This window comes from Lepidochelys kempii, chromosome 4 (genome assembly GCF_965140285.1).
Source record: "Lepidochelys kempii isolate rLepKem1 chromosome 4, rLepKem1.hap1, whole genome shotgun sequence".
NCBI lineage: Eukaryota > Metazoa > Chordata > Testudines > Cheloniidae > Lepidochelys > Lepidochelys kempii.
In genome coordinates, this window is record NC_136383.1 from 27,051,598 (window position 1) to 27,065,275 (window position 13,678).

A 13,678-nucleotide genomic window follows, 5' to 3' on the forward strand; every position below is an offset into this window, starting at 1 on the left:
CAAGATGTTAAGAACTCTGAAAAGTCATGTCCGAGACAGCTCAAATTGGGTACCCAAAATTAGTGGATATTTTGACCTTAATCTCTCTGTGCCTCAGCTCCCCCATCTGTAAAATACGAATAACAACACCCCTTCCTCTCACATAACAGCTGTAAAGATAAATGAGTAAATGACTGTGAAGCCCTCAGATTCTATAAACCCTCAGATTGCCAGAGAAAAGCTGATAAGGAAATTAATAATTCTGTCTTCAGAGCATGATTTCAATCGTGTGCATGGGGCCATACATTGATCAATGAGGATAAAAGAAAATATTGAAAAACTGCTCATCAGTTGAGCAATATCCATCCTGTGCAACAAATGAGGCAGGGATCCAGTGGGAAAAAATAGTATGCAATCATGTAATTAAAGACTGTATCATAATGCATACGCACAATGGGACTGAATTAAGGTTGCATTGCAGCTTGGAGGAGTTCAGCACAATTTTCTACTGACATTTATATTCCAAAAGCAAAAAATAAATAAATCTTCTTTTAAATGCATGCCCAAGTTTGTGGTGTAGAGGATCTCTCTCATTGTCTTACATGCCCAGCAGGTGACAGAGACCTCTGAATCCCAGGCAAAGTGAAAACCTTGGAAGCTTACCTGAGACATCTGTACTACTGTTTGTAGTAATGGTTGAATCACTGGAAACTGAAAAGTAATATAAAGGATTGTGTTAGTGCAGCCATCTTCCAGGTCTGTTTGGTGCTAAAATATGAAAGTTAATAATGTGCACACAAAGCATTTGTATTGTATTTAGGATCACAATGCTTTCCCTTATGTTTCCAAAGATGTGCAGGATTTAGCTATACCACTTACATTCACACCAAACTGAAATTAGTGGGAGCTGCATGGCTAGTCACATGGAAAGCGTAGGGGTTTCTGTTGGAAGCCCTGGTGGTATAGAGAGAAGTTAACTGTTGAACCATTGATTTGCTAATTTTTCCTGAAGATGTATAAAAAAGATGAATATAAACTGCATGGATTAGAACAGAGGTGCCCAAATTTTTCAGGCGACTGCAGTTTTACCAGAGTATGACCTTGGCCCACCACTTCCTGTTCAATTGTTCATGCTCTAACTCACAATGGAGTGATAGGTACACTCAGCTATAGGCCTTGTCTATGTTTGAAAGACCTAATGAAGGCACAGTTTAGGCTGGCAAAAGTGTTCTCTTGCTGGTATGGTTTATACCAGTTCCCCAACCAAAATAAACTCTAATGGTAAATGTAACTACTGTTACACTAGTCAAACTCCTAACCCATATAATTACACTAGCAGAAATTTTAGGTATAGGCCAGCCTTAGTCTCATAAACAGGCCATGATTTATTGTTTAGAGCATGGTCAAAGGAATGGGAGACAAGCAACAATGCATGGGCGTGCAGCACGTGTCTTGTGTCATCATCTACACCAGTGCAAAGACAACTCTTGGGAGATTATTCCAAGAAATGGTGCTTTTCTTAAAGCACCAGTGGCTGGAACCAGGTAATTTTGTGAAAATCTCAGCTTTCATCACAAAAAGTTTCTAGCTTCCACGGTTGTGGAGAAACGGTTGTGGAGAACATGACCCAAGTGCACACTAAAGGCTCAGAAATTAGAAGTCAAATTTAAAGAAACCCCAAATTTATATATTTTTAAAATCTTCTGATTTTTAAATCCATTTTTTTCGCTTGAGTCATGATTTTTGCACACTGGGGCTGGCAATGTGACTGCACCGTGGGTGTAAAACAGTGCTACATCAGGATGGCAGGGTTTTACACCCACCCTATACGGCTGCCAATGACTTCACAAGGTGCAGGGCGGCAGACAATCAGGGCCATGATAATCAAATCTGAGGTGGAAGAGATCAGCTTCATTAGTGAATAGAATCAGCAAAGAGGCACAAAATCATCACACAGTGTGACACCCTGACATTTGGCTTTGCATCATGATATACTGTGGTGATGTATGATATACTGTGGTGATGCATCCGATGAAGTGAGCTGTAGCTGATGAAAGCTTATGCTCAAATAAATTTGTTTGTCTCTAAGGTACCACAAGTCCTCCTTTTCTTTTTGCTATTATTATGTGTCTCCATTCATAGTGCTCTGATGTCGTCCCCCTGTATTGGCTGCTGGGTAGACCAGTCAGTTTTGTTCCCTTTGCTCAGCACACTGCACTCTCATTTGCATTTCTGAGACCAGCCAGAGTGAGAGAGCTGAGATATGACCTGTAAAGTATTAGCTGATTAGAAATCAGAGGAATCTGTGTGCTCTATACCATACTATATATACGTGAATGGTATATTAACAAAGCTGGCCTAAAATAGCAGAGTCATTCTTTTCTTGCCCATATTTCATACTAGGGCAACAAAGCTCTGGTTTGACACCCCCTTGTCTATTAATCTAGTCTTTGCTTTGTAAAGTGTGCAGTATATGGTATGAAGTATACTTTGCTAATAATTTGCTAACATAATCTGCTTGAAGAAAGCCATGGTCACCAATTCACATTTCTGGACGATGCTAATCTCGGTTTTTCTTTTCAAGGTCTCCAAACAATGACTTCTTCTGAAGAAAGGTTCCTATTCCCCCAATTTTTTCATAGCCAGAAGTGCATCCTTTCACTTTATGGAGACAACTATCAAGCAAGCTGGAGTATGGAAACAGCCTTAGAGATCTTGGAGGGAGGGGGTCAGATATGGGGCTTTTAAAAATATAAGGAGGGCTTAATTTTTCACCTTATTTTATCATTTATATTTGTGCCAAATGTATGCAAAATGATAACAGTGTGATTTCGTAATATTTCGTGCCCACTTGGCACAGCTGTAAATGGCAACACAAGACTCATTGTATGGTCTTAAGAGGTGGTTCCCCCTCTCTCCCCTACTATTAGTGATATCTGGCCATATCTGAACTGATGGGCTAGAAATAAAAGACTCTACAAACCCTTGAGCCTCACAGTCCTCCCCTGCACCCTCAAGTGTTTACCATTTTGTGACTAGGTTCAAGCTGCAGCATATGGTGCTAGCTCATAGCATTACCTTGCTATGCACAAATTCTTTCATCTGAGCTGCAAGGCAATAAGGGAAGTCTAACCACTAAACTTTTAACATAGTGCACAGGCTTTGTAGCCTAGCAACTACTCTTAATGTTAACAGGATCAAATAGCATAATATCTGTGCACCTCTTTGAAAGTGCAGGGTAAAGCACTCTGTGTAGGATGCAGTCACTGTGTCAATACTCTCTGATTTCCCTTGACATTTTCCTCTTGGTCACTCAGTGAAACAGTTCTGCCCTTCCCACTGATACATTACTGATCTAAGACATTAGTTGTCAATGGGAAATCATCATCAAATGGTATGTTTATCACAGGGTTCCACCTGGATCAGTACTAGGCCTGATACTATACATCATTTTCATCAATGATCCGAAAGTAGGTATATCATCACTGCTGATAGAATTTGTGGATTGGTGTTATGATGGGGCCAGAGCAGTCATACAGAGCTATTGGGATGACATGATAAACTGGGTCCATTTGGATAAAATGCATTTTAATTAGGGCTGTCAAGCGATTAAAAAATTAATCGTGATTAATCGCATGATTAAAAAATTAATTGCGATTAATTGCAATTGTTAATATAATAAACAAATACAAAATTAATTACAATTGTTAATAATGTGTCTGTTCTAAACAGATTATAAAAAAGATTATAAAAGGATGTAGTCTTACCTGGAGTGGACTGAATGTTCTTGGTTGTTGGAGTACTGAACTGGAGTGTGTATCCTAGAAAGCAATAACTTAGAAAAGGATTTATGGGTCATAGTGGTCAAGCAACTCAGCATGAGCTTCCAGTGCAATGCCATGGTAAAAAGAGCGAATACGATCCTTGGATGTATAAACAGGGGAGTAGTAAGTAGGGAAGTTATTTACTTCTCCATACAGCATTGGTGAGACCAATACTGGAATAGCATAAATAGTTCTGGTGTCCACATAGTAAAAAAGATTGAAAAATTGGAAAGAGTGCATTACAAAGCCACAGAAGTGGTTCGAGGACTGGAGAAAATGCCTTAAAGTGAGAGATTTAAAGAGCTTATTAAAAAGAAAGTTGTGTGGTGACTTGATGATAATGTGTAAACGCCTTCACGGGAAGAAAATACCAGTTACTAAAGAGCTCTTTAATCTAGCAGAGAAGGGCATAAGGACAGTGGTGAGCTGGAGCCGCTTCACACCAGTTTGCTGGAACTGGTTGTTACATTTAGAAGCTTTTTTAGAACCGGTTGTCCCGTGAGGGACAACTCATGGGACAACCGGTTCTAAAAAGGCTTCTAAATTTAACAATCAGCCAAAAGTGGTGCCTTAGGCGCCGACTCCGTGGGTGCTCTGGGGCTGGAGCACCCACGGGGAAAATTTGGTGGGTGCAGAGCACCCATTGGCAGCTCCCCTCATCCCCGTCCCCAGCTCACCTCCGCTCGTCCTCCGCCCCTGAGTTACGTGCCGCCCCACTCTGCTTCTCCGCACCCCCGGCTTTCCGCGAATCAGCTGTTCGCGCGGGAAGCCTGGGAGGGCTGAGAAGCAAGCAGCGGCTTTGCGCTCAGGCCCAAGGAGGTGGAACAGAGGTGAGCTGGGGCGGGGGGGCGCGAGGAGGGCCGCCCGCGCCGCAGCAGGTAACCTGGGGGGGCATGCAGGAGAACCGCTCCCCTCCCCAGCTTGCCTCCGCCTCCCTGGGCCTGAGTGCGAAGCCGCCACCTGCTTCTTAGCCTCCCCCCCCGCCCCCCGGGGGCGTGGGGGCGGAGAAGCACAGCGGGGTGGCGCATTGAGGGGAGGAGGTGGAGCCAGAGCGGAGGTGAGCTGGGGCTGGGCACGGGGCGGGGAGCTGCCGGTTGGTGCTCTGCACCCACCAAATTTTCCCCGTGGGTGCTCCAGCCCTGGAGCACCCACAGAGTTGCCGACTAAGGCGCCACTTTTGATGTGATAGGTGGGGGGAACGGCCACTCCCCCTGCTCCCTGCCTAGCTACCCTATCCTGCCCCTAGGAGCCAGAGGGACCTGCCAGATGCTTCCTGGGAGCAGTCCCAGGTAAGCACCGCCGGGACTCCCCACCTTGCCCCCCAGCAGGTCCCTCCGGCTCTTAGGGGTGGGGTGGAGTGGGCACCTACAACGGTGGCCCACAAGACCCTCCTGCCTGGTTCCGGGGGCATTCAGGGGACAGGGGAGGGGGGTGAATGGCGAAGGGGTCCAGGGGGGAGGGCACAACCCCCTTGTGGGGTGAGGAGGGAACCGGTTGTTAAGATTTTGGCAGCTCATCACTGCATAAGGAGAACCAAAGGCTGGAAGCTGAAGCCAGACAAAATTCAAATGGGAAATAAGGCCACATTTTTAAACAGTAAGGGTGATTAATCATTGAAACAAGCTACCAAGGGAAGCATCTACTGATGTCTTCAGATCAAGACTGGATGCTTTTCTGGATAATATGCTTTTGCCAAACACAAGGGATTGGACTCAATACAGGGGTATCTGAATGAAATTTAACAACCTGTACTATACATTAGGTCAGATTAAAAGATCTAATGGTCCATTGTTGCCTTAAACTTCAAGAATCTATGAAACATCATTGATTAATGTGTCTGTTCTAAACAGATTATAAATAAGATTGTGAAAGGATGTACTCTTACCTGGAGTCGACTGAATGTTGTTGGATGTTGGAGTCATAGATGACTTTTCTTTTGCTGATATTTTGATAAAAGAAACACTGTTAGTCAGTTAACCACCGTTCCGAACAGACGTCTGTCAAAGGAATAATCAAACAAGGAAGGAAAAGTGGAGTCCTTCTGCAGAGCAGCTCTCTTTGAGCAGCTGGTAATACTTTCCTTTGATGGTTTATGGATTAACCTTATCTTTTAAAAACTGCCAATTGTTCTGTGCATTTTGTGATTCCAAGAAACATTTGATCTCTTTTGGAGTGTGTTTTCTAATAGCCTCCTTAAATACTCCTCCAAATTTTGCAAGTGTATCTATTTTGTGCATTCAGTGACCTGCAAAGAGATACCGCTGCAAATTTTGCTTGCATAATTAAGAAGTGTGTTTCAAACTTTGACCTCATATCTTTTCTTTTAAAATGTCATCGTTACATTTGTGTAACAGCTACTAAACTACTAAAATTGTAGCAGCTAACTACGGGGTGTTGAATATGTAGTCCTGGACATATCCTGATCTGCTCTAAGTGGGCTGTCTTCCTGAATTCCATTCTGGGTGTAGAAGCTTGGCTTCTTGTATTATGGTCAGATAAGTAATTGAATGAGAGTCCTTGGGAAAAGCCAGGTAGGAAGCATTCAGAAGAAAACTTTTTATTTGCCGGACTCTTCTCTTTGAACAACTTCCCAGTAGGGTGCACACTGGCACTATGCTGCTGGAATTATCATCATTCAAATGAGATGTAAAACATTAAGTAGTGAAAAATCTCACAGCACTCTTCAGGAAAGCAAGGATATTAACTTAACTTCAGCATTCTGGCCAAATCCCAAGGTGGATATAATCTGCCTACCTGAAATTCCCTCTTTCGTTCAATATCACATTCTTCTTTTCCTCTCCTTAAGATGTTGTGTAGTTTTACAATATGCTTGGGAAACATTTATCACTTTTCACCAAAAAATTGACTGCCTTTCAATGACAGTACATAAGGCCAAATTTCCCCCCTCCACACACACGCCTTTCTTAATAGGAGTGTGTGCATGTGTCTGTCAGTCTGTATCTAATGGTAGAATTAGTCCAATAATTTATATAGAAACTATAATTTGTAAAATGCCCTGGGATCCATATCCAGGAAAGGGTCTATATGTGATACAAGATAATCACCATTAAAAAAGTATGACAGTCAGAAGATATTGTAATATCCAAAGATGAAACAGTATATTAAAATATACCCACTATAAAAACTAAATGAGAATGATAAACTTGATCCCCTTTTATAAGTCAAAATTTATTGTAGTCACTACCCTTAAATTACCACGATGCCCTTGGGATATGGCAGTCAGGGGAAGGCCATTTAAAAAAAGAAAGTCTACACATCAGTATATAATTTAGACAATACCACTGTGCAATTTATTGCAGATCAGCACTAGTATTAAAAGTGTACCACCACTTTAAGTGCTAAACACAAATGCAATCCCAGCTTTCTTTAGCTAAAGTAACATTTAAGTGGTTGCTTGCTTCAGCCAACTCCCAAATGTACAGAGCAGCTCATCCTGCCCACGTTCCTCTCCACCCCACCTTCTCTCTGACTAAATATAGTTAGTCAGTGCCCAGCCCCTGACTTCCCATGGCACATCCCTTTTCTAGGGTGACTCATTGCTTGCCTACAGTTGGCTCTGCCTTGATACTTTACAGGTCCCCACACTAAAGGCAGATAGCTGTGGTCTCTTGTTTAATTAGAATTACAGGTTAACTCCTTCCCTCCTGAACTTCTGGGTGGGGTCAGAACAGTTCATCACATACCTCAATGTTTTTTTAAAAAATACTGAATAACTAACAGTGGATCTAAACTATCTCTGGTTGCTTGCTGTGGTATGTTCTCATGAGTGAATCAAACAGGCTTGCTGAAGTCAACAAAATGCAACTGTGGCAAGATATATTTATTTCACTTTGCTACACCACCATTATTTTAAAAAATTTCAGTAGGAGGACAACTGAATACAATTATACAAAATCCAAACAGGTTTAAAGACTATATAAAACAGAGAAATAGGTAACTAGCCCTATTAATATTGGTTTCTAGATTTATGCCTACAATTAGAAGAATAAGTGAGACGTATGATGACCATTTTGGTGTTCATTAAAAATACATCAGTGAAGTGAGTTGCCTAGCACAACAGTAGTTTGACCTTGTGCATAGTGTACTTCTCACTGAAAGCCAAAAAGGAATTAGGTCCTTATGAACAGTCTTGACAGAGGATCTAGGAAGCTTGACTTTACATGTGAGGCTACAAAATAGATGTATGCACGGTTCTGAGTTGGCATGTTTTGAGTATAGGAACCCTAATGTGTTGATAGTGTCAGTGGTAACAAACTGATTTAAGACTATAATTTAAGTATGGCCACACTGATATAGAACAAAGGACTATCTAGCCCAGTATCCTATATCTCATCTGTGATGGGGCATACAAACCCCACACTGGAAAGGAAGGGGTTAAAAAGCTGCTCTGGCCCCATCACACCTGAAAAACATGAACAGGCTGGAGAAGGTGCTTAAAAGGGGAGCAGAGCATCTCAGGAGGTGGCAGACAGTGGAGGTAAAGAGGTTTACAATTGGAGCTTCTGCGAAGGAGCACAGCAGGAGTTCCTGAGGTCTGGTTATAAGGATTTGGTCAAGTCCTTGAAGGAGGAAGTCACACCTCTCCAAAGGACTTTATCTTTGAGTTCAGCAAATAAATTATTTTATTCACTGGGAAGAGAGGGGCTGGTAGGAAGTGATCCAGGGAAGCAGAAGTACAGCACTTTGGGGTGCAGGACTTAGCTGCTTACCACTGGGCCCTTGAATGGAACCTGGTGGAGAGGCTGTGTTCACATACCACTCCCTAGGGAGTGCCAAAGACAAAAGTCAACCCTTGGTATGGGGAAATCTAGTTTAGGGAAGGCCCTGAAAACAGAAGAATCTGGACCATGAGACCCTGACCCAAGGGGAAGCCGGGAGCCCCTTGCCTCAGAGGACAACTCCATTGCTGGACTTTTTATATACGCAAAAGAGGCAGAAGCAAATGAGTGATCTGGCCTGAGGGATGAATTCATGCTTGACTTCAGATTCACCATAGCCCCTAGCATGCATGCTCCTACAGCTGTACGTAAGCACCTCTCAGCTCTTTGAAAATGCTTACCTGTCCTCCCCGCGTCAGCAGTAATCCCTAATATAGCCAGCGGAGAGAGCATCTCATGCTTACAGGGCAGCAACTTCCTCACTCAAGTTTCTCTTGTTTGTGTTCCCCTGCCACTAAATGCAGCCATGTGACCTATGGCTATGGAATTCTCAAGCGTGGGCAGCATGTTCATAGCATGGTCCCTGAGCAGCTTGTAACGTCTGTCAAGTAAAGGATAGAGAAGATGGAGCTGCTAGGATGCGGAGTCAAAAAATAATGAAAGAGCCAAAAGGACTAAAAATAGAACAGAAAGAGGGGGGAAATAACAGGATGGTAAAAGAGGACAGAGGAAGGACAGGAGAGGTAGACAAAAGAACAGAGGAAATGAGATGCAACAGAATTGTGTTGGGACATGATGCAGAGGGATGTGAAGGGAACGGGAACACCCATCTGCCAAAACAAGCCAAAGGGGGTTCCTGCAAAAATAGTTAGGAACCATTGTATCCAGTGGTGGAACAACTCAGCAGAAATAAACAGTTGTGTAAATCAACAAAGTTTCTTCTTCATGTGCTTATTATAAAATAAAAAAGTAAAATACTTTCACAAGCATAAAGTAAACACAAATTCCAGTATGGGTTCAACCTACCGCCCTATTGTCTTAAAAATGTTCTCTCCGTTTTGTTTCAATCTTCACTAAAAAAATAAATTGTGAATAGATACTTAACATAATTTATATTAACAACAAGGGGGAAGGAACACAAGCCAAAGTAGGGAACAAACAGGTTAAAGAGTATTTAGAGAAATTAGATGTATTCAAGTCGGCAGGGCCTGACAAAATTCACCCTACGATACTTAAAGAATTAGCTGAAGACATCCCGGATCCATTAGCAATTATCTTTGAGAACTCATGGAGGACTGGGGAAGGGCAAACATAGGACCTATCTTTAAAAAGGGAAACAAAGAGACCCTGCAGAATTATAGACCAGTCAGGCTAACTTTGATACTTGGAAAGATACTAGAACAAATTATTAAACGATCAATTTGTAAGCACAGAGAGAATAACCACCAACATGGATTTGTCAAGAATAAATCATCCGAAACCAAACTACTTTCTTCGGTTTACAGTGTTACTGGCCCAGTGGATGGGGTGAAGAGGTAAACATGATATACCTTGATTGTAGTAAAACTTTTGACAGAGTCTAGTTTGCACACTCTCATAAGCAAACTGTAGGGATATGTGAGCTAGGTGAAATCACCATAAGGTGGGTGCACAACTGGTTGAAAAGACCACACTCAAAGAGCAGTTATCAATGGTTCACTGTCACACTGGGAGGATGAAACGAGTGAGGACCCACAGGGGTCTGTCCTGGGTCCAGCATTATTCGACATTTTCATTAATGACTTGTATAATGAAGTGGAGAGTATGCTTATAAAATTTTCAGATGACACTAAGATGGGAGAGGTTGCAAGCACTTTGGAGAACAGGATTAGAATTCAAAATGACCTTGACAAATTGAGAATTGGTCTGAAATCAAGAAGATGAAATTGAACAAGGACTAGTGCAAATTATTTAACTTAGGAAGGAAAAATCAAATGCACAACTACAGAATGGGAAATAACTGGTGAGGTGGTAATACTTTAGAAAGGGATCTGGGGTTTATAGTGAATCACAAATTGAATACGACTCCACAATATGATGCAATTGCGGAAAAGGCAAATAGTCTGTGGTGTATTAACAAGAGCATTGTATATAAGACACAGGAGGTAATTGTCCTGCCAGCACTGGTGAGCTCAGCTGGAGTAGTGTGTCCAGTTTTGGGTTCCACATTGGACAAATTGTAGACAGTCCAGAGGAAAGCAACAAAAATGAAAATGTTTGGAAAACCTGATCTATAAAGACAGGTTAAAAAAATCTAGGTACCTTTAGGGGGGAAGAGGGAAACTTGATAAGTCTTCAAATATGTTAAGCACTGTTATAAATAGGACTGTGATCAATTGTTTTCCATGTCCAAGGGTTACTCTAAATTCACTGATCAATGTATGTCTACACTGCAGCGAGCCACCCAGCCCAGACAGACAGACTCATGCAGGCTTGGCATGATCTAAAAATAGCCATGTGGACATTGTAGCACTGGCAGAGGCTTAGGCTACCCACCCAAGCTCAGATACATGGGTCATCAGTATTGCAAGGCTGATCTCCATTTCCCCGAAGTCTGGAGTTCTTTGGAGCCTTGTTTTTGGTGCAGAGCCATCTCTAAAGATATTACCCAAAAGGTACTCATTGAGCCAATACAGATCACAGAATCTTTTCAGCATAATTTCCTCGCAGTACACCTCATGTTTAATTGAATAATATAGATAATAATAATTGTGGACAGTTCATTGTTGGAAAGAAAATGTGCACTTGAGTGATTCAGATGATATGATAGAAGAGGAGCCATGATGGAAATCTGCCGCTTCAATTACACCTCTATTTGGATTTCTCATCTTTCCTGTACAGTTATTCCAAACAATGAGGGTATGTCTACACTGCAGTGTAAGTCCAGGGTTCAGACTCAGGCTCAAACCTAACCCTCCTTCCAACTACACACAAATCACACAAATGCAGGGCTCGGATGCAGGCAGGGATAGAGGGTTGAAGCATGAAGCAAACTGGGACCCAAGGTTCAAGCTTTGCAGTGTCGACGCAGTGCTCTGGGAATCTACCAAAAGTTTCTCACAATCCCATGGGCTGACTTTTTGTCCTCTGCACAGTGAAGTTCGATGACAGTCAATTTTTCCCACAGTGCACCACAAACAAAGGAAGTTTGGGATATGGTTGGTTGGATTTGGTCCCAGTATAGATGTTGGAGTTCCAGGTTGGGACCCAGGGTTCAACAATTCCTAACCTGGGGTTACAAATTAGTGTAGATGCTCAAGCCCTAAATTAACAAACCCACGATCTGCTAACTCAGGTCCTACTAACCCTGGGTTTACATTGCAGTTTTGACATACACCGAGTGTTGAATGGGAGGAGTGGAAATTGATCACATTTTACTACAGCCTTTTCAATACTATGTATGTAATGAATGATATTTTAAGGGCACCCAGGATAATGACAAGGAGTGGAATTCATTAAAGAAATTCTTCTAGCTCCTTCTCTCTAGTAGGCAATGCTCTGTACATGACTAGTTCATTTCAATCAGATGTGATTTTTGTTGCTCACTGCAATTAAGAGGGTCATGTAGTTCCATGAGCAGTTCACTGCTAGTTATCAGCAGGGTCAAAAGTTCCAGATACTTTTAAGAGCAAGTGTTTTTGATCTTTGGGTACAAAACTAACAACTCAGTATAAACCCTCCCTATAATACTTTTGAGCTTCCTGTAAAGTACACCATTAAGCCAAAGTGAAACAGCAACAGGGGTGACAGGTCATGGAGAAGTCACATTTTGGACTGTACTAGGCTCTCATATTACAATCTTGATTGCATAGCATTAGTAACTTATTATTATTTAACATTTAGATTACAGTAATTCCGAGAAGCCAACCACATCAGGGCCCCATTGTGTTAGGTGCGGTACAGACAAACATACCATTGATTAGAACTCTAGTTATTCAAAATATTTCTGAGACGTTGAAAACAGTTAGAGAAATGATGGTTCAGTTAACCAGGAGTAACCTGAAAGTTACATATGCTGCAGGACAATGCTGAAATGTAGCCATAGTGTGTCAGTTAAGTGGTGTTTGAGTAAACACTGTTATACCATACTATACATATCAGAAAGATCAGTGGGCACCACAGAAATTCTGGGGAAAAGGATTTGTATCCCAAATCCTTCCAAACAGAATGCACTATCAAGATTTTTAAACCTAACTTTAGAAGTTTCTCTTTAAAATCAAGTATGATCATTATTGCCAACCCAGGCATTCAAAACTCACAAGATTAGAATAAAATTAATTAGTTTTTAAAAGTAATAAACTTCAGGTGCGGGAGGGAGGTTGTCTTCTGGTGTTTGGAGCCCTTTGGGTTCACATTTTCACCTTTTCTTTCACTTTCCTCTGTAACCATGAGGACTAAAAACGAACTTTTTTAAAAAACGTAAAAGCTGAAGTTCGCATGTGTTGCACCCAGGGGCAGGAGCTTTTGGAGAAACACCAAATACTGCAAGACTTGTGATAAAATGATGGGTGTTAGCAACACTGAAAAGGTGTCACACTAAATGTAGCCATTTGTTAATTTCCTCGGGCAAAAGACAGACCGCCTCCCAGTTTGTTTATATTTCTCCCACAAGCCCGTGCAGCAGTTATAACACAGGTCATGCACACATTCCAAAGTGCTTGCAATGGTAAAGAAATATGACCAGCCAGTTTGAAATTGCCTTTGCCTATCACCAGCATACCCTACCTTGGCACTCTAGCACTAGCGTGGATAGAAAGTGCTGGTGCTGCAGGGACACCATTGAAAGGGGGCTTCCCAGCACAGTCCCTAGTGCTTGTGTAATCCTTTCTGTGATGACTCTGCACCGTCTCTTGTATTCCTGTTTGTTTCTCGCTTGGGGCTACTGCAGTTTCTGTGATTTTATTCATACAAGGTTTCTGTTTTGGAAGCTGCAGTGCAATGACTGGAGGGAGTAGTTATATGTAGCGGTTCTCAACCAGGGATCCGGGGCTCCTTGGGGGGCTGCGAGCAGGCTTCAGGGGATCTTCCAAGCAGGGCCAGCGTTAGATTCACTGGGGCCCAGGCAGTGATGAGCTGCCAAAATCTTAACAACTGGTTCCCTCCTCACCCCTCAAAGGGGTCGTTGCCCACCCCAACCCCCGGGACTCCTGCCCCATC

At 42.3% G+C, this 13,678-nt stretch overlaps 1 protein-coding gene across 5 annotated transcripts in view; it reads right to left on the reverse strand.

The window, feature by feature from the left end:
* Nucleotides 1–13,678, reverse strand: part of EMCN (endomucin) — an 89,681-nt gene that overhangs the window by 58,545 nt on the left and 17,458 nt on the right. For 3 of the 5 annotated variants that reach the window (XR_012158498.1, XM_073340791.1, XM_073340792.2), the window contains exons 2-4: nt 5,689–5,742; nt 3,747–3,800; nt 643–690 (exon numbers count right to left, since the gene is read on the reverse strand). Coding sequence is in view for 2 of the 5 variants with exons in the window: in XM_073340791.1 (XP_073196892.1) it covers nt 643–690; nt 3,747–3,800; nt 5,689–5,742 (156 nt within the window). In the remaining 3 variants the exon portion in view is untranslated. Of the gene's footprint in view, nt 1–642; nt 691–858; nt 934–3,746; nt 3,815–5,688; nt 5,743–13,678 lie in introns of those variants that run through there. The other 2 variants (XR_012158499.2, XR_012158500.1) reach the window with 2 other exon arrangements.